The 22570-nt window shown below is 38.4% G+C and overlaps 1 protein-coding gene across 1 annotated transcript; it reads left to right on the top strand.

Annotated features, from left to right (window-relative positions):
* The first annotated feature begins 9775 nt into the window (after positions 1-9775).
* On the top strand, positions 9776-13448 carry LOC124253373. The gene is given in 3 exon segments (XM_046687122.1): positions 9776-9832; positions 9835-9986; positions 13215-13448. Coding segments are annotated over 3 exon segments (399 nt in total). The 3' UTR covers positions 13405-13448.
* Positions 13449-22570: the final 9122 nt, after the last annotated feature.

Below are 22570 nucleotides of genomic sequence, written 5' to 3'. Positions count from 1 at the left end.
GTCTCTCGGGATGGCTTACAACAGGCAACTGTGGCACCACTTGTCATCCCTTTAAGTCGTGACTATGACACTACGACAGACGAGGAACCAACAGGTCTCCTGGAATAGATTTTGAGATGTCCCCCACCATGACTGGCTGTTCCGTTTCTGCGGTTTCACCCCGCTGCGACAGATAACAACTTTTGCGTTTTCAATGATGATAGTTTCTTAAAGAACTTTTTTGGTGGAGTGCGGAAAATTTTCAAATATAAGAAAGCTGTTGGGTATTAGTAAATGATAAACATGTGTACTATTTATATTTCTGTGGCATATTTCTGAGTAAAAAATGAAACACAACTTTATCAAGTTTATGGATGACAACTTGACCTTCTTATCTCTTTGAAGGGCATTTAGAAGTGGAATGCATGAGAAAAGCAAGATTTATGGATGTCAACTTCTTTATTGTCACTAGTTACTTATAGATGCAATAGTACTGTATAAATATATTGTTTTAAAACTCTTAGCTATTTAAAATTAGATCTATATTTGCCAAAAATGTCAGAAGCACACGAACAATCTCCAAACTAAGCCCGCAAGATCGTAGAAATACATTCAGTTGGATCCATGAATGCTATTATGTAAACAAATGCACATGATATCTGAAAAATTTACATCATTTCATTGAAATACACTATTTCACATTTAAATTGGTACATATTTCTCTTCATAATGATTTGGTATTTGAAATTTATTATGAATTGTTTTTTTTACATTTTATTGATGTTTAGTGTTTGGATATGAAATGAGGGTATATAGTCCTGCAACTTGATACTGAAAACAAGAGGATGTAACTAAGACCTTAGGTGGGTGGCTCATAAATGTGGTATGTCTATATTGAGCAGCAGATCACAGGAGGCTTGAAATTATATGTATTTCATTAGTTTTTCATCTGAACATTTCCTAATAGCAAGAAAGTAACTTAATGTATTCATGAAAATTTGTACCCGTAAAAAAGTCACCTATTCATGAGGGTGTCCAGTGCAATACATTTATTTGATATATCTTAAAACGTTAGAAAATAGTATCTACAACTTTAATATTCAAAAGGAATATCATACCAACATCACTTGGGTGTGTTACGAGTTAAAACCAACAAACATCAAAGAAATGTGTAATTAACACTTGTATTCTAAAAGTTCACAAATCAGTACAGATCACTATGAAGTATCACTATGACAGTAAAAATTCAAAGGTAATATAATACATGAGCAGTGATGTAAGCAATAAGACAATAATGGTAATTAATATTCACCTCTCAGCAACAGAAATGAAACTTGAAACTATAGTACTCACGGAAATAGAAATAAAATTGTTTTTGAGGTTTATTCGTTTATTACTTCATTAAAATAGGTAGTTTAACAAATTGAAATATTGAAATAACTATGTTTTTCCCAACTAGGCCTATTAATTTGGTCCTCTAAACATTATACATAGTACCATTTTAATGGGAAAAATAACAAAAATTTGCATATTAACAAATGTAGAAACATGTTATAACTTCCGTCACAATCAACAATGGGTGGTGAGAACTACCTGCAGCACTGTTTAGACAGGAAGATGTATTTGCACGTGTGTTGCCATAGCGATTGTGCAAATGACAATTAAAGATATGAATGTAGTCGTAAAAAAAGTAAACTTTCAACAAGTGTACAGGCATGAAAAATGTAATCAGAAAATCCTTAAATCAATTAAATTGTATATGAATTAGGAAAAATTATGAATAGTATATGATGTTTATCATGGAGTGTATTATGGAGATTACATCTCCTTTGCATACTATAGCTTGAATCAGAAACGTACATTTTGACTTTGATGAAGTTTCAAGGGGTCAAAATGACACAAATTGCTCTCCTGTAAACTTGTCTATTTCGGATGATTTTACAAAAAGTGGTTAAAACAAAAGTTGGGAAAACACAGTCATAGGATATTTAACAATCATTCCTTAGTTGTGTTCCAAACTACGAAATAAACACCCAGAACCATTTTATTTCTATTTCCATGAGTACTTTATTAAGTGTATCCAGGGTATTAATGATCGTCACACACGAGGCAGGTCTTGAAACTTCTGATGTAATGTACGATGAGAAGAAAGAGTTAACTCCCCTTATATATAAAAAAAATGAGTGAGTGAGTGAGTTTAGTTTTACGCCGAACTCAGCAATGTTCCAGCTATATGGCGTCAGTCTCTAAATAATCGAGCATTCTGGAAATGGTATGAACATGGCTGCTTCTGTTTTGATTGTAATGGAAATACCTTTCTAGTTTGGTTGTAATTCTTGCTACAATAAGGCCAAATAAAAAAAATGTGGTTCTGATTACATGTCTTTAAAATTTTGGGTAAGTAGGAGTTTTATTTTGTTTTATTCATTTTTTTTAAGAAGTAAATTGTTTATTCAATCAAGCTTCAGGCCATAATGTTGACTTTCTCTATCAGAATGACCAATGTCTATTGGTCCAGGGGGGGAAAAACAATGGTATCTGAAAGCTTATTTTATTCACACCGCTTAAAAAAAATAGGGTCGGCACCAGAATTCAAGGGTTGGTTGGGTAATCGGAACCACAACATTTTTTGTTTTAGGCCTAAGGGTTTGCCACATGATAGATCATACATTAGCTGAAACAATCGTAGTTCCTTAGCTTGAGGCTTGGAGCCATTCATCAACTGACCACTGTGCCTGTCGTTGCAGGTAATGGAAGGGCTCTCTACTTGGTTCTCTATTTATACTTGATGCCTCACAGTCAGCACCCACCCACTGATAAGCTCAATCCATTTTAATTTTCCCTGCTTCTAAATATATACTCACCTGTCGGTTACGCATCCTTGTTTATAAAACTGAATTCAACTATTTCACTCATTTGTGAGGCCTTTTTGAGGTTTGTTCCTGAGTTGGCTGGGTTGTATTTATGTTTATAAAGTCTGTTTTCAGTCTGACCATTATTGTCTGTACCTGGGCATTGTTTTACTTGAGACAGTGACATTGGAAGTGTGTTGACATACATAATGTATTAGCCCCACTAGCTTGAGAGCTGACTGGAACTTTGAGTGTGACCTCAAAGTATCATCATTATACACGCAAAAATGTGTTACAGTTGAAATCTACATCAGAAGTTGACACTTGACAAAACAAGTTACCTTGTCTCGATAACTCTCTCCATTTAATAATGTTAACTTTTTGCCCATCAAAACCAAAACAATAAATTCATTTTTCCATAATGGAACAAGCATAAATCAACAGCATTGGTTGATAGCATGTGCTGAATCGCGGAATGGGATTTGAACTCCTACTTTTGACAATAACACGAATACTGTTTTTATAATGCTGTCCCTTCCCTCACCTCTTTATAAAATTGTTGCAACCCTCTGAGGGCCCCTTTTGAAAGATGCGTTTTCTTACCTTGGTTGAGTGTAGCCTTGCACTGTTCCAACCTGCTGTGTAACACTGCATGTACCTGCTCCCACAATGATACCTGGTAAGTTGCTCTATCCTTGTTGTGAAGGGGAGAATACTTAACAGTTACACTTTGTTTATGTACATCAGCCTTACAGCAGCTTTACACTTCACAAAATGTGTGTGGAGTGTTTGTTGGTGATTCAGGTAATGTTTGGATAATGGTGCTGATTCTTAATCTAGGTGAAATGTAAAACATGGCTAGTTAGTTTTGATGAAAATAAAGAACAGTGAATTATTTTACAATCAAATGCTGATTGTATCATTTTATGGTGCAGGTTTCAAAGCATTTGATATCTGTTCCCCCTTTCTAAATATTTTCTGTTGTGTTCATTTTGAGGCATTTTTGATTTGTCAAGAATTTGTTCAAAGCTAAGGAAAAAACATTTATGTTGTGGATATGTCTGTTTGACACATTTCAAAACAATTTTAAAAATATCTACTTTATAACAGTAAAGCTGTATATGATTATCACTATTTATATCCTAGTTAACAGAAGTCCACCAGTTAAAAATATAACTGCCACATAGCTGGAATATTGCTGAGTGCGGCGTAAAACTCAACTCACTCAGGGCTCCAGAAACTGAACTCACTCACTAAAAGATGATTAAGTTCAGAAAGGGGAGGCTCATTTTCTTGTGGATTACCACTCTCAAATTAGGTACCGGTAGTGTAGATATTTCTTCTGGACCTCACCTGTGCAATAGACATTTCTTGCCATGCTTGTGATGCCTAGTTTGAAATAGCTTTGTGTGTTAGGCTATGTGACAATTATTAGGAACTGTTGTCTGATAAACATACCCTTGTATAGTATGCACTAGTGTCGGGAATTGGTTGAAATTCACAATTGATGATTGCTTCATTACCAATGAACAATCATCGAAAAAAATTGGTTAGCATCATTTTACAGATTTTCCTATCCAGGTTGTTATTGCAGATAGGTATAACATGATGCAACTTGCTACTTTAAAGTGATGACTAATATATCATGACCATAAACTTCCTGGAGTCTTCAAGAAATATTCAGTCATGACTTTTCAGTTAGTGAAGTGAGTTTTCTAAGAATTAAACAAGTTTGCAGGCCCTGACAACTTCGAAGATATGTTCCATCGTCAAGTGTTTTAAAGACTAAAACAGCAGTTCCAAAATCGTTTGTTTTTGATTATGAGAAAATGTGATCGATTGCTGGTCGTTTGGTCACTTCGACCAATCTTCATTATTTAAATTAATCGGAACACCACTAGTATGCACCGCATCAGGTAAGTGTTCATTAAGGATGTGGGTGTGTCTGAAATTGGCCAAAATTATAGGAGATATTAATTGAGAGAATTGGCGTCTAAAAAACCTAAATATTTTTTTTTATCTTGTTACCTGTTAACACACAGCGATGATCATGGTGTAGGTTATTATAACCAATTATTTGAAAGAGAAAAAAAGTAGGTATATGAGAATCTTGCAGACAGATTGTTTTATAATTTCTTGGTTGGAAGTGTGACATTTATGTGTTTGGTCTGATGCACTGGGAACATGATAGTAATGTGTTGCAGACTCTGTCAGTGGGGAGAGTGTTTGTGAAGCTGTAGCAAGCACCTGCTAGTGAGACAGCAAGTCTCGCATACCTGCCGTGATGTTATCTATCACAGACTGCCACAAGCTGTATGTGATACCGCTGTTATAGCTGGCATTGGGAAATACCTTATTTCATTCATGTCCATATCTCTTTGATCAGTTCTAGTTGGCACTGGTGACTGGAGATGTACTGTATCATCCGGCTGTTTATTCATCTGTTTGACCTTCTACTTAGCACTTCCTCTTTGAAACCTGATGCCGTAATTTGATGAAACAATCTGCTTCACTTACAAGGTTGCATACCTGTGTGTGAGTGAGTGAATGTTTAGTGCTTCATGATTGACTGTTCTTTAGGCAGAGATCTACTGGATGAAATAAAGCTTCAAGATATAAAAAGTGCAGTGTGCATCAATTGGCATGTCAAAAAAGTATGTGGATGTTTAGGAATGACTGCTGCTATTTCATGGATTAGTACCACTTGATATTAACTCCAGTTCCTAATCATTTGATAAATTATACAGTGTACTCAAATGATTCTTTTGATAAATATAATGTTCAGATTACATTTTTAGACTTCAGTTTTAGCTTACGTCAGCTTTGTCATCATCAATAAACCTTTCACATTTTAGAATTCTTTGACAAATTCTTTTTCTAGCTGATATTTAGTGTGGATGTTTGTTACTATGGTGGGATTCAAGTTTGCCAAAGCAATAAAATTGAAAATTCTAAAAATATATACTTCTAAAAAATGTAAGAGGCCAAAGGTCTGCTACTTGATTGGTGTGATGATCACCTAGGCAGTGAAAGATGCGTTTTCAGAAAACATGTTGCCGACAGCGGCCATAATTGAAATTAGACTATGACCCTAAGGTTTTCGTCATAACATGATTCTCATCATAACTCATGAAACTTTCCATGTTTTTCCCCACCAGTGAAATATTTATTTGTTCAAGGGGTTTGATTCATATTCTCAAAACTTTATCTGTTATTTATTGTTACTTGTAAGCCATATCTGCACAAAATGTATTGAGAAATGTATATATGACCATTTCTCAGACTTATTGCTGACGAAGGGGCAAGGAAAAGCACAGAAACGCGTGTATAGAATAAACAAGAAGTTGACATCCATAATATTTTGTCTTCTACTTGAATACCAACTTCTATATGCCTCTCAATAACCTCATTGCTCTAAATGTGATATTTGTTAAATGTGTAGGAGTGTAAACGTAAAATTAATTTGCAATTCCTATTAAGTATATTGAGTACAAGTACGCTTTGAAATTTTGTAAAGCTTTATTGTGGATTTACACAATGTGTACATGCTGTTTTTTTATGTTATGCCTCCATTAAGGCTAAACGTGTTTTCGTCAATTCTAATGAAAAATATGTGAAGAATAGTAACTTCCTTGACTACTATAATCAGTAACAGTAAATGTGTCCATGATATGAAAATAGTGACATTGTTCGTCAGGGGCATAATTCAACACTAGCCCCACCCACTCTTTATCAGCCAATCAGGAAACAGTCGTTCGCTTTCAGTTTATGGAAGCATTAATGAAAAATTGTTCTCTTAGGTGGCCAAAAAAACAACATGGAATCGTTTAATTATTTATTCCCATGAAGCCTACAATGGCGAAACTGGCAGTATGCAGTGGAAAAGCAGCAATAACTCTATTTGGAGAAATGTAATATAATGAACTAAGTATTGAAGTATTTTAGTTAAATGTGTTGCAGCTCTTTAAAAAGTCACTTTTTCTGAACTTTGAATCAACCTGTGAGGTTGTCAAACACACCTATTCATGCAAGGAAGTATCAGCAATTGCCATAACATGTTACACGTTTGATTTTGGCATCATTAGAACATCAGAGTCTGTGAGAGCAATATTACACATACCTATTAAGCAACAGTGTCTGAAGGTGTTCTTCATGGATCAGACCCGTGAAGATCCGGGTTAGAATATTGATCTTCAGTAACCAATGCTTGTCGTATGAGGCGACTAACGGGATCGGGTGGTCAGGCTCGCTGACTTGGTTGACACATGTCATCGGTTCCCAATTGCACAAATCGATGTTCATGCTGTTGATCACTGGATTGTCTGGTCCAGACCGCTGCCATATAGCTGGAATATTGCTGAGTGTGGCGTAAAACTCAACTCACTCACTCACTCTTCATGGATCCACATTTGCTGGATTATTTAAGTTCCAGACTAGTCGCCTCCATTCAGACATTTGTGAAATCTGCTAGCAGTGACAAAATTGTATAATGTTGACAGGAGACAATTGGGCTGGGACATCACACAGTAATATGGACTATAGCCTACTCATGATTTGAAAACTTCAGGGCTCACACCAACATGTCATCATTTCTATAATAAGTCCAGTTCCTCTCATATATCAGTCCTAAGTCTTGCAACATCGTACTTGTCAGGATAAGGGAACTGTATCGAGTCTTGCAACATCGAAATGGTCAAGGATTGGGAAACGTGTCTGTGCTTGTTCAGTTTCTTGTATATTTAAGCGGGGGGATAACAGCCCATATGGAGACAGTGTAGCTCCTTTTGGGCTGTGAGGTGTAATCGTGGTCTCTCCGGTGTCTCAAGTCTTCAGGTTTGTATTTAGGTAGGGGAATGTGTGTCCTATCATCGTGTACACATCCTGACCAGTAGCTCAGCTATGTCAAGTGGTGCTTTGATAGTGGCTAGCTGACCACCATTCTCACAGAAACTCTTAGAGTCATAGGTATGCTGATATCCAGGCCAGAACATGAGAGTGTTCATGAGATTGTTAAAGAATAGACAGTTGTGGACTATTTTAAGCTAAACGTTTTGTGGAAGGCAAGTTTTTAAATAGTGTTCCTTTACTTAAGCAACTAGTCAGAAGCTTGTGTTAGGTAACATGTCTTATGGTCAAGTATACAAATATAAAATAATGCTAAAATTCTGGGTTTGATCTTGTTGGTTTGAAATGTTTTGGCACAGACAAAAATTGTAAAGCTTGTGCTGCTTATTGCTTTGTTGTCATGTTAAAAATACTTAGAGGAACAGTTAGTTCCCTGTACCTGGTGTTTACAAAGGAGCTTGGTTAAGAAAAACAATGGATACTTGTGGGTGTTAGTTTGTATTGAGATGCATACTATCAAACACTGGGTTTTTCTAGTTAAAACCACTTTAGTTAAACTCTATATTTAGTGCTGCTCAGCAATTGTTTACATTTCCATCATTTTACCAAGTTCTGTTAGGTCATTCTTCTATGCCATCACCAAAATTTAAAAGTATCTTTAGGATATTGTGAATGGCACTGATGATTTTAGAATATGGAAGGATCTGAATCACTAGTGGTTAAACCTGCAGACAAATCTGCAGTGGTGTTGAAGTCATTTTGTACATTTTTGAGAGTACCTATATCAGTTCATGTTGGAGACAGACGGTATGCATCATACAATATTATTGTGAACCAGGAAGAATTTGGATGGGTTGCAGTGCACAGTATGTTGTGATAATGTTCTAAATTTCTGGAGACCCAGTGTGATTGACTTTTTATCACATTCTGAAGGATGTAAGATGATATGTTGAAGTGATTGTTTTTGTATAAAAACATGTAGTAATCAGTGTTTATAGAGCCCCTCCTCAACTAACACATGCACCTGTCAAGTTTTTAGGAGGGAACACCACACTGTAGATTATGTTGTAGGTGCAGGTGCAAAAATATCTTCAGAGCTGAACATGCTGAAAAAGCATAGAAAAGAGAAATTTATAGACTTGTGACCTTTTAAAATACTTACTGAAGCAACTTTGTTCCCTTGAGCTCAAGTGAGGGTGCTATGCTTTTGAGAATTTCTTTGTTTCCTAAATCTTAGCCTTTTCATGGATAGAATCAGGTTTTAAGTCACTTTGACTTGAGTTATTTCAGGAATCTGTCTAAACATTTCAATCTTGGTGAATGTTGAAAAGAACAAATAGGAAATGTTGTCTCCTGGATGACTATTTTTCATAAGATGTGAATTCCTTTAAATACTCCCAAGCCATATTTACTGTTAATCTTTTTCCCTGTGTACCATCATGGTCAAGTTACTTTTTGATTGAGAGAACGGTGTAACTGCTTAATGTTGATGTATTGTAATAACAGGGCTCACCTCAGTGATATCACAGAGTATTGTCACAGCAGGTTTTGATTTTTCGCTATGGAAATAATATATCGATTGTCTGTCATGTTCTTATTATTGAAGGATCTTCATACTCTCATACGGGCGGTGGGGAAGCCTAGTGGTTAAAGCGTTTGCTCTTCACGCCGAAGACCCGGGTTCGAATCCCCACGTGTACAATGTGTGAAGCCCATTTCTGGTGTCCCCCCGCCGTGATGTTGCTGGAATATTGCTAAAGCGGCATAAAACTAAACTGAGTCAGTCAGTCAGTCATACTCTCATAATATCCCCTTTCCATGTGAACCCGTAAAGGTCCGGGTTAGAATGAACCTTCGGTAACTCGTGCTTGTCGTAAGAGGCGACTAACGGGATCGGGTGGTCAGGCTCGCTGACTTGGTTGACACATGTTGATCACTGGATTCTCTGGTCCAGACTCGATTATTTACAGACTGCCGCCATGTAGCTGGAATATTGCTGAGTGTGGCATAAAACTAAAGTCACTCACTCACTCACCCTTTCCATGTGGAATGTTGATAAATATAATGCTACAGTAGTGAATGTGTTGTTTTCAGACAAGATGGTTTGGGGTGCAATTGCGGGGTTCCTTAGTTACCAGGTCCTGGGTGCACTGTGGTGCACGCACCCTTCCTGTTCGGGGGTCCGTGGATGAAGGCAACCTTTCCAGGGAAGACGCCACAGCAGATATCACAGATGGGTTTCGGCATCGCTTACACCTTCACGCTGGTTTCTTCGGCAACATTGGCGTTGCTCCTTCAGTTCATTCTCACGTGAGTCAAGCAGAATCCTTTGTATCCTATGACTGTACAGTAAACTATAGCAGACCCCTACCGTATGAAGAATGACTGTACAGTAAATTCCAGCAGACCCCTTCCGAATACAATGATTGTACAGTAAATTCCAGCAGAAACCCTTCCGTATCCCATGACTGCAGTAGATTCGAGCAGAACCCTTCCGTATCCCATGACTGCAGTAGATTCGAGCAGAACCCTTCCGTATCCCATGACTGCAGTAAATTCCAGAACCCTTCCGTATCCCCTGACTGCAGTAAATTCCAGAACCCTTCCGTATCCCATGTGGGCACAATGTGTGAAGCCCATTTCTGGTGTCCCCCGCCGTGATGTTGCTGGAATATTGCTAAAAGCGGCGTAAAACCAAATTCCAGTCAGTCAGTCCATATATCCATGACTGCAGTAAATTCCAGCAGAACCCTTCCGTATCCCATGACTCTGCAGTTAATTCCAGACCCCTTCCGTATCCCATGACTGCAGTAAATTCCAGAACCCTTCCGTATCCCATGACTGCAGTAAATTCCAGCAGAACCCTTCCATATCCCATGACTGCAGTAAATTCCATCAGAACCCATCCGTATCCCATGAATGTACAGTAAATTTGAGCAGAACCCTTCCGTATCCCATGACTGTGCAGTAAATTCGAGCAGAACCCTTCCATATTCCATGACTGCAGTAGATTCCAGCAGAACCCTTCCGTATCCCATGACTGCAGTAGATTCCAGCAGAACCCTTCCGTATCCCATGACTGCAGTAGATTCCAGCAGAACCCTTCCGTATCCCATGACTGCAGTAGATTCCAGCAGAACCCTTCCAGTATCCCATGACTGCAGTAGATTCCAGCAGAACCCTTCCAGTATCCCATGACTGCAGTAGATTCCAGCAGAACCCTTCCGTATCCCATGACTGCAGTAGATTCCAGCAGAACCCTTCCGTATCCCATGACTGCAGTAGATTCCAGCAGAACCCTTCCGTATCCCATGACTGCAGTAGATTCCAGCAGAACCCCATGACCCCACCGGTATCCTATGACTGTGCAATAAATTATAGCCGAAACCTCTGAATGACTAGCACATGCTTAGATACCTCAATAGTCAGAACCCTTCTGTATCCCATGACTGCAGTAGATAAGTGTGTGAAGACCTACGTTTTTTTAAGTAATGTATTGTGTTGTATACTTTGTAAAAAAGAAGCACAAAAGTAGTTTTTTTCAGATGCATCCTTTATGTATTACATAATCAATTGAACATATTTTTTTTCAAATTTGGCACAAGATATTGTCACTGACCGACATTCCTCATGGCACACATAAAACAACTGAATGTCAAGGCGAGGGTCATCTGTTTTCAATATCTTGTATGGCCCCCATGAGAGTCCAGAACTGCCTAGTGGAAACAAATCAGATTACAATTCTTTTGCAGAGTATATATGTAGTGGTGAAACATTAGGTATATTTCATTTCATTGACACCCTTTAGTGCAGTCATCAAATCATTTAAGAGGGTAAAATGTCTAGACTATTTAAAAAAATATATAAATGTTCATTCTTTTATAAAGTCTTACATTTGCCACTTTCCTGTGTAAATCACACAAAATGCCAGTTACCTCCCTTGGTACATGAATGAATGCCAAGTTGGAAGTTGTCTAATCAAGTTGCTGGGTTCATTCTAGTATTATTTGTAAATCTTAAGATATATTATGAATCATCCTTTGGTTATGCTGATAAAATTCCAATGAAACTTTTGTAGCTGATGCCAGCATCGGGCATTACCCCAAAATAATCCTTGATACTGTGCCATGCTTCTTACAGCTACTGAGTCAATCCCACAAAGTAGATATTTAAGCTCCTGCTCTAATGATGTGATTGACAAGTGTATTAGCTACAATGTTCATATCATTCAAAATGTGTTATATGCAAATGCAGCATTAATGTTGAAGGAAACAGCTCAAGATTCTTATATAAAACCAATTTGAAGGAAAGAGTTAAAGATTCTCATGTAATACCACATCCTCGATAATCTCCAGGGATTACGTTCTGATAAGTCTCCACTATACCCTGGATGGATGATTTTATTACCTCCCTTTGGTTGGCTTTTATCCAATCAGGTGTCTACGCTGGGAAGTTGAGTGTACCAATCACAACTCACTTTCGCTTTTTAAATTATCTAACCGATTAAACTTGGCAACACAATAATATACTGTTGCAGAGGTACTCTGAAAGAGGTAGAAGGAGTTCTTGCATATATTTTTTAAAGATTTCAGACCTGTCAATTTGTCTGTATATTTTCCCCAAATCTGAGTTGCACTGTGAACAAACTTTTGCGGCTGCGACCGCTATCTTTGTTGACACTGGCAAGCTCAGTTGTAACGGCGGCTTATCTGATTGGCTACTGTGAGAATGCGGAGCCATCAAAGGGAGGTAATAAAATCATCGGCTCGAGCAGTAGATGCATCCAGGGTATAGTTGAAATTTATCGGAATGTATACCCTGGAGATTATCGAGGATGGTAATACCAGTGTACTGCCAACTTCTGTGCTTCATATTTGTGTTATTGTTTTCCATATTTCTATGCTAAAATCATTAAACGGTATTTTGTTACTCCACTGTATTTGTCAGAATACATGTTCAACTGGACAACAGTTACAAATGATGATACTTTGTCCATTATTTGTGATGAATGTCCAGTTCGTTGTGCATCCTCCTCAACATACCTGAATATTGGGGGTTTAAATCCTCGTTCTCCCTCATTGTTTCTAGATTTGTCTGTACCATGGCTATGCTCGTAAGCAAACTGGTAAACATATTTGCTAAACATATTTCGCTAGATTCTGGTTTTGGAATAGTGGGTAGAAGTTGTAGACTGCCATAGCATAACAATACAATTAATAGAGTGAGTGAGTGAGTTTAGTTTTACGATGCACTCAGCAATATTCAAGCTATATGGTAGCGGTCTGAAAATAATCGAGTCTGGACCAGACAATCCAGGGATCAACAGCATGAGCATCGATCTACGTAATTTGGATCACGATGACATGTGTTTGGATCCAGTCGATGACAGTTAGTCCCGATCCAATTAGTCGGCCTTACGACGAGCATAGGTCACTGAAGATCAATTCTAACCTTGACCTTCACGGGTACAATGAATAGAGAGTGGTGTCGATATATATTTAGGGACTTGTTTATTACATACAATCATTTTGTCCACAGCACATTCCTGAAGGTGACATCGGTCGAGGTTGCCTTGAAGACTGGTCTTGGCCTCGCCGCTCTGCTGACCCTGGCCGATCTCTCTCACGTCTGCTTTTCCAAGCGGTCGATGCTGGCGTATGTTATTGACCGTGCTTACGATGCCCTTTGCCTTGCCATCACAAGTGCATTCATTGTCTACTTTCAGTAGATCATAGATCAGTATATGGGTGTCAAATTCAGATTTCAACGAAAAGAAAAAAGGAATGAAGAAAGTTTATCTGATTGGCTGTTCAGAAATACCCAGTCCTATTTTCCAGGGTTCATTGTCAACTTTATGAGGTATTGGGTATTGCACAATGTAGGTTTGGTCCCCATTGTCATCAAATCCGTTGTCTACAACAGCAGTTGTTGGGAAGATAGTCTCTGGTAGTCTCAGGTAGCTACATGTGTTAATTAGACCAACCTAAGGAATCCTTACAGTGGAAGTCCATGTTACACTTATGCAGGTAATATATGTTTCTAATTTTTTGCATTATTCTCAGAATATAGCGTTTTGTTATATTTTACCCTTAGCAGTGTAGGAAAGATAGCCCGTCCCAACGTCCGAGACGGGTGAATTTTGTGGAGGACGGGTTAAAAAAATATCTAGTCCGTCCTCATGTCGGGTCAATTTTAGCAAACCAATGACATATATATAATGATTATAACCTTTTTGAATATTTACTGCCGAAGGTGTTATATTTATATTTGGAGGACAGGCCAGATTTTGGCAGGACTGGTAAAAAATTTGACCTACCAGTCCTGTGGACAGGCTAGATTTTCTACATCTTTCCTACACTGCCCTTAGACAGTATGATTGTTAAATCGTTTATAGTAAGTCCACTTTAGAAGCCTATATTTACAAATTGTATGTTGTGTAATTCTGATTCTTGTTATCCAATCTTATGATTTTTAATTTAAACTTTACCATACTTTTAGAGGACAAATATTGAAAGTTTGTTTTTTAGTGTTTCAAATGTTAACTTTTATATCTGTCTTGAAATTTTTCATGACATTTTTATGGAATTATTACTGTTATTGTTATTGTAGTCGAGAGTTTTATGTAATCTTCTTGAAGGCCAATATCAGGAAAGCCCACTTGTTACTGTTAATAGAAACATCAATACATCACTTGCCCATACTATATTTGGACATATGATTAGAGAATGATGGTTAATTATTTTTAATTATTACTTTTTATAGTTTGTTATATACATCAGTGTATACAGTTTTTGAACCAGCTTCTGAAAAACAAATATTGTCCATGTATACATGCATTATCATACATAGGTACATATATTGGTAAATTCATAGGAAGAAACAAATATTTGTATTTCAGTTGAAATGCTGATGTCTTTTCAGTTATCATCAAGCTCATTCATTGTAAAAAAAACACATTTTTCATATCATTATTTCATGTGTCGTTTCGCTTGCAGTTGTAATAACTCCATAAGAGATATTGTTACATTGTTAGTAAGGTGTTAGCTGGATGTAGATCAAAGCTGTTTTATATTAGTTTAAGCCACAGAAAGGAAGTTGTCAGATGTTAATCTTTTCAAAATATGTCACTCCTGGCCTCATTATTCACCATTGATCTGGTTCCAGCTGACAGTGGTCACGTTGTCTACCACTGACTAGAATTGTTTACACTTGTTTAGGTAATGACTGGTCAGACCTCACACACTCATTCTTTGCTTAGTTATCTCAAGACATTAAGATCAATTTATGTTTTGTTGGATGTGTAGGGATCTGCGCCAGGACAGGCCGTGTTATTTCGCCACAACTGTGTTCATTGTATTCTTTAGCTTGGATTTCCTCTTCAGCATTTTAGGTAGCATCATTGTTCCTTGGCCATGCATGTCAGGTGAGGAGTAGATTTTATGTGAATTTGGACAACAATGAAATGATTCTGCCATTAAGAAATGTTCCTTGGAATGTTGGTGGAATGCAAGTATTTTGGGTGAATAACCCATGAAAATGTCAGTCTGTGTTCAGTGAATAAACACAAATACTTGGATTCGTCCTTCAATGACATCTAATTTTCTCAATGGCAGGATAATTTCCTTGTCAAAGTTTCATAAAATATCCACTACACCATTGAACTTGCCACACACTTGTAGTTGTCAATAAACAAGTCATGTGTCCAGTGCATTTTGCAAATTAACATCCAAATGAAGGTCGTGTTGCATGGATGATATGTTGGAACATGTTTGTTATTGTAGAAAATAATTTTCAAGGATATTTTGTTAGAATTTAGTAGTTTCTGAGTACAAGATAATGGAATTTACTGTTTTCAATTTCATTATAGATTTGAAATACTTATACTCATACTATTTTGCTGTTGATTGGTTATCAACATTGTAATGCCAACATTTTATAACATTGTACTTTTTTGTAATTCAAATAGCAGTAAACTTTCTTGAAATGCAGTTTTGCACTGATTGATATCGGGTCATACTTACTGACTAGGATTCAGTCAGGCTCTGGACCACGCCAGTTGTGAGTCATTGTGCCATAGTGTCATAGATCAATTACGTGTTAACAATCACTGGTTTGTCTGGAATCTTGCTGACGTCAGCATAAAACTGCATTCATCCACCACTGGCCTTGATTGAGAAGGTGGCCTTGAGGTTAAGGTGTTGTTTTGTCATGCCAAAGTTCTGGATTTGGTTCAGTGTGCATCTCATTCTCTATGTCGTAATATTCAATTTACATCATCATATTAAAAAAATCCTATAAAACTCTATGAAGTGAAATTACAACACGAAGAGCATATACTGACTTATGGTACATGTTTTCAGACAGTTTGGATACACTAAATTGTTCAACCATTTTCATCTTTGTGAAGACATATTTGATAACTCTTGATTTCATATTTGTTTGGTAGACATGGTATTGTATCTTGGAACACGACAGTAATGGTGGGGGAGGATCGTCTCCAAAGCTATGGTTAGAAACCTAAGTCATGTCATACCATCACTTTAAACTGTGGTAACTATTTCCGTGCCACGTCTCGTGATCAAGGAGATAACAGGACTGTCTGAATGGCTGTGTAAAACTGCGAAATGGTATCTCGGTCGGCAAACACTATAAAACCGTCATTTAGTCTTGAATAGTGCGCACACACATACATGTCGCTTCATAGTGCAATAATCCTTAGTTATACCCCAATAGACAGCCAAATGAAGAATTATTCTTTATTCAAGCATTCTTTCTTAAGGGGCAGTAAAACTGACAACAAACTATAGCATGCCTGTGGGGGCTGCAATATTGTGCAACGTTCCATGAAAGGCAAGGAGATGGTGATATTTTTCACTTGATACTTGAGAAATAAGGAACAAGCCTTCTAATTACCACAGAGCTGAAATATGACTGAGCCGTTTGATGACAGTGGACCACATCATGAACTGGATATTTTCATGGCATGGACTGGATAATAAAAATCAATTAATTGTGATCGAAAGATAATTGTTAATATTAACAAAATTGTAAGAACTTCCATTTTAGAAAGTGCAAGGTCTTATAAAGATATGAAAAAAAGAGAGTACGTCTTATGGTCAACTTTGGATTGAGCCTTACGAAATTTTGTCCAGTTGGGTTTTTTTTAACTATGGAGTGTTTTTCACTTACTGCAAATTTGTCTGGATATATTGATTTGGCGTTCGTTTTTTAACTATTCTGCTTTTTTAGTTGACCACAGAAAAATACTCGAAATTTGAAGAAACTAATCGAAAGTTCGAGATATACCAAGGAATTTTGAAACTTAAATGATGTAAGTTGTCGATTGTACCATAGTACATGTCCAACCATTTCATGAGAATATGGTTATGCATTGCCATGAAAACACCAGGTGATCGAGTGTATGCTGCCCGACTTGTGGCACCTGTCACAAACACATGCAAATCCAAGGCGAGTGTTCACCAGAAAAAAAATTCGGGAAGATACAACTCAGCATAAGCACCTGCAACTGACATTATTTTCTTATGCATCAAATTTGGTAATTTCCTCAACGTGTCAACCATGACACCATCCTGGAAGCTTCACTTATGACCTTGATCAAACAATCGGTGAACAAGTGTCGTATCTTCTCAGAAACCACAAGATTTATGTGTTTGGTAATATTTATGACTTTAACTTGCTTGTGTAACGGTAATGAAAGTTTTACTATAAAACTGGGAAACGTATCATCCTAGGTTGTTGCAGCATTATTTCCTCAGAATTCCTCGAATCCCAGATTCGCCCTGTGTTTGTGGCCATAGGTTTGTCAGTATCATGCCTGTGGGCGTTGCCATTTGGTAAACCCGAGACCTGCATCTATCCGAGCTTTACTCCCACACTGGGGTATAGTAGAGATACCGTTACTCTTTCTTCCAGATCTTAGGATATCTGTGTGACATGTAGTTGTATCTGTAGGACTGTCGTGTATTATCAATCTCAGATGAACTCTTCTGGTATATGGTTCTCGTAGATATAAGGGCCAGTGACTTTAATTAAGGTCTTTTGGAAAAGCATGATCCTACCTCACCTTGAGATTTGAGAAAGGACATTCCACTCACCTGGCGTGTAACCCTGAGTAGCATCTCCACTCTGGAGCCAGGATGACCTCCATCAAACGTCCCCGACCTCACACACGGTGTGCTCCTCCGACATGCGAGTCATTCTATCTGATAGTGTGATCATTTTCAATAAGCGAAACGTTGGAGTAAAATATGTGCCTCTCATGCCGTAATGCTAAGGAATGCTCATATTTGTATCTTATTCACGAAGGAAATAACGTGTTATTATTTCAGATGTTACACGTTCAAGAAGTTTCAAAGGGAATCTGGACCGCCTCCGTGGTGTAGTGGTTAGAGCGTCCGCCCGGAGAGCGGAAGGTCACGGGTTCGATCCCCGACCACGTCATACCAAAAGACGTTAAAATATGGTACTTGTTGGTCCATGCCTGGGGCTCGGCATTAATGGGTACAACAAGGACTGGTCGGCCCGGAGTCAGTATAATGTGTCTGAGTGGGGTATTCATGCTTCACTGCGGCATGGTATCTCGGTGAGCTAGCACTATAAAACCAGCGTATGTCTGGGCTAGTACAAGCAGCCGCACATACACATACACACGCATGCACGTCGTCATATGAGCGAAATATTCTCAAGCACGACGTTAAACACAATGTCACCTCACCTCACATATCAGTGTATCAATGATACAGCTCCAGGTTTTCTGTGTGATCTTGTCGAAGAGGATGTCCTTACAAGAACTCTCCTTTCCAGTGATCAAATGCTACTTCAGGTCCCCAACATCAATCTCAAGGCATTTGGCGGAAGATCCTTCGCTTATAAGGCTCTCCCAAATGATCTGAAATCAACTCTAACTCAGTTCAAGAAGCATCTTAAGACCTACCTGTTCAATAGAAATGGATTGTAAACACACGTTATATCTATGAACTCTGTTACCGCTTTGAGCACACTTTGGTGTGGAGTTTAGCGCAATATAAGAATCCATATTATTATTAGAATTTGGGTGTCAGCAGGATATACGTGTTGTAGTTTAGTTATCAGTAGGAATATCGAACCGTTTGACAAAGCATGGAACACACCCACCTGAATCAGACAAAGACCGCATGCAACATTCTGAGGCAAAACAAACAGTTTCACAAAATGTTGTTAAATATTTAAGATTTCATAACCAATATATGTATAACATCATTACATAAATTGGTTGATCAAAGAGCTTGATATATACGACGTATCAAATAATGTCACATATAAGGCCAGTATGTTAACTGAGGAAGAAATCTGCCTAAACCATTCAGCTCTGCAATCAACGTTTGACTTGACTCTTAAACCTGAAGACATGTCCATTCCTCTTTTGTTCCAAAACTCCGTACAAGGAGAGATATATTGCTGGTTCCAGCACATGTACCACCAAATTCCTGTGTCAAAGATTAACAATAATTCTTAATACTATCATGGAAGGACCTTCTCGATATTCACCGAAATATTTTGAGACAATCGGAATATATACCAAGTGGATTCTCAAAAACTGTCAAAACATTTGATTTTTCAACATTGTATACCACTATCCCACATGGCAAACTTAAGGAAAAACTTCATTCCTTTATCCATGGGGCATTTGCGAACAAACGTGGTAAACAAAAATATACCTACACATCTACCTTCAGAGGTTCATAGGAAAGGGACCTTGCACACCGTGGCGTAATGTCTAGAGAAAGTATACAACCTGACTGACATGATCAGTGGGAGAGACGAGCAGGAGACGTGTCGGGGAGATGGCCTCCAGTGAAGGAGACAGGGCCCAGATCATCCACAGAAACGAACGGATTGTGCAGCTAGTCGCGGCGTCGGCCAAAGCCGTCGCCTCACCAACGGCTACGTCGACGATGAAGAATTGCTGTCCGACTTCTGCATGTGTGAAAGTGACAGAGCGGGTCTCCACGTCGGGAACATTGGCTACTCGGTCCCGATGAGCGCTCTGTCACGTGTTTACAATCAACTTGTAACATTTAAACCATTATTCCCCAACCATAGTAAATATGGCTGCTGTCTTCAACTCTACCGTTGACTTTTGTCTTCCGTCCATTGTCCACCATCCTGAACTACCATTCGAGAGCTACCCAACGAATGCTCTTGGTCATATGTATAAAAGCTAAGTTATCAGTACGATATGAGTATTCGTAATACAGTTATCATGGTAATTTATCAATTATACAAGTATCCATTATCTACGTATCAGTATGTTTGAAGTATTCAAAATTTAGTCTGCAGTTGGATAGAAGTATATATAATTTCGATATTAGTAGGATATAGGTATTAGATCAAAGTATTCAGCCATTGGAAAAGCGTAACACTCATGGCAGGTGTTGGAATGCGGGCATGAGCCATTGTTTTCGAAATCCAAGTGCCAGGTACATTGTTTCAGTGTTTCCAAGGCACGTATAGTGCTAACAGCGTATTTACTAGTTTCTGTGTTTGCAACTTGAATTAACACGTTTTTCTTACGCAAACGAACGGCCGTGCTATTTGGCTGCAAGTGTCAATTAAACTTCTCACTTTTTTAAAACAGAAGCGGAATATTAACCAGCACACGTCATATTGAGAAAAAAAGAACAAACAACAGTGAATTGTTGAGAACAAGTTGCACTGAGAGAGAGAGAGAGAGAGAGAGAGAGAGAGAGAGAGAGTATGCGCAGATCGATGCTCATGCTGTTGATCACTGGATTGTCTGTATTTACATATAGCTTGAATATTGCTGATTGCGGCGTAAAATTAAACTCGCTAACTCATTCATATACATGTATATGACACCGTAACTTGTATCTACGGATTGACGGGTTTGGGCTCTAGGTTGTAATTAGCATACTACCGTGTTTTAATATAATTTGTACATGTTAAAAATGTACAAATTATTTTTAGTCATAGTATTGAGGCTATCTCGGTGGTGGGGGAACACAAAGACTGTGCTTCTCACTGTATTGCTGTGGCCAAACACACATACACACCATATACCAAATACCTCGTACTGTAACAGAAACTGCCATGTTTATCGCAACTTCTTTCTCCCCTGAGCTGCCCCTGAGAAAAGGACGTTAACATAATGATAATAGTGAGAGGATAATGCTGCCTGTTTTAGTTTGCTAACTTCAGCCAGAGCCGTAAGTGACGATAACGTCCTCCAAACAAGACGTAATTTTCTAAAATAATATGTCATTTTGCAAATACTGACTGACTGACTGAGTGTGGTTTTACGCCGCTTTTAGCAATATTCCAGCAAAATCACGGCGGGGGAACACCAGAAATGGGCTTCACACATTGTACCCATGTTGGGATTCGAACCCGGGTCTTCGGCGTGACGAGCCAACGCTTTAACCACTAAGCTACCCCACCGCCCCCATTTTGCAAATAAGGCATAATGATCTATTTGACTGTTTATGAACATTTCTACCGACTGAGGTATAAAGTGACATCAGCGAATGTACATGTATGTTTGTTCCGGCTACAGAGCAATATCTCTCCACAGCTTCTTTAGTCCTGAGCTCTGTACCTGGAAACTTCACCTTCCCATAACATGGCAGTTTGGGTAGTATATAACTTCTGTTAGTTCACGGATAACCCAGAGCAACCTACCATATACTTAATCTGATAATTAACGACAATGTATAATATTCACAAATTTGGATGGGTGGGGAAATGTGGATGAAACATTAGACCGAACAACTGCACATCTTCACCAAACACATACAGTTTTTATCTGCATAATAAGCTTCTACTTCATTATAGTATTTTCACCTTGTTATACCATACATGCACCGTCAGCAATATCACATATATATTTACTTACCGATAGGGCTATTGTCCTCAAGTTGTGGTGTTTAAATATATATATACATACACACGGCCCCTTGATCGTGGGTGTAAGTATTCGGAGTACACCTCAATGGTGAAGCCAGTCCAAGTCCTGCTGGCAGAGCACTATAAGAGGACATGTCGACAGCAAATGTTTTCAAATACGCCAGTGGTGTTGAAATTGAAAAGGAGAAAAAAGTTCCATGTATCAACAATCTGATTTACATTCCGTCCATCCTAAAACATACTGAACAAGTGACTTGGCCTGTATGGCCTGCCAACGTGATGGCGTCTAAACAAGAAGCCAATTGACACAAGCCGACTAATACCGAGGCCATGTTTGTACCTACAGGCTGGCTTGTTCGCTGGCGGTCGTGTACACGAGAGCTTGGACCATCCTAGATGTGACCATCTTGTCCGTACTATAAAACGGCGTCTTTCTTGTGTCACACCAGTGCAAGCCCAGCAGCCGTTAGGGACAGAGCCAAACCACGGCTCCAGTAGACGATAAGTGGGCACCGACTGGAAAATAAAAGTCTTCAAAGATTTGGGTGAAATATCGTCTGCCGTGAGTTCTTCGTTCGTCTCACACCAGCCGTCTGGTTAGCCAGAATTAAGAAATCAACGACTGCAATCGGAGTTGAAGTGGGAAACTCTTCAAGACGATTTATCCACTGCTGGTTTCAACTTGGATTGACCTTTGGAGTGGTGTTGCTGTGAATATTTCTCGAACTTTCGTACTTTCGTCGAGGAGTATTTGAGACAAGTTTACCCTAGCGTTCTGTTACTGAACTTGGTGTTTTAGCTACACAGAAAGTGATTGGCTACCGCATTACTGCACTTCTGATTTGCACATTACTGGTTGTTTCTGACCTCCGCTTCACACGCACTGCCCAAAGTGCTTGGTTAGCCTCATCCTCGTTTCTGCCCCAAGCTTCAAAATAGCTTCAAAATTCAAGAAGCCCGGGAGTCAGCTG

Source organism: Haliotis rubra, unplaced genomic scaffold, assembly GCF_003918875.1.
Source record: "Haliotis rubra isolate DU_JTF1 unplaced genomic scaffold, ASM391887v1 Scf54, whole genome shotgun sequence".
NCBI classification, from domain to species: Eukaryota; Metazoa; Mollusca; class Gastropoda; order Lepetellida; family Haliotidae; genus Haliotis; species Haliotis rubra.
This window is presented reverse-complemented; position numbering and strand designations above follow the sequence as displayed.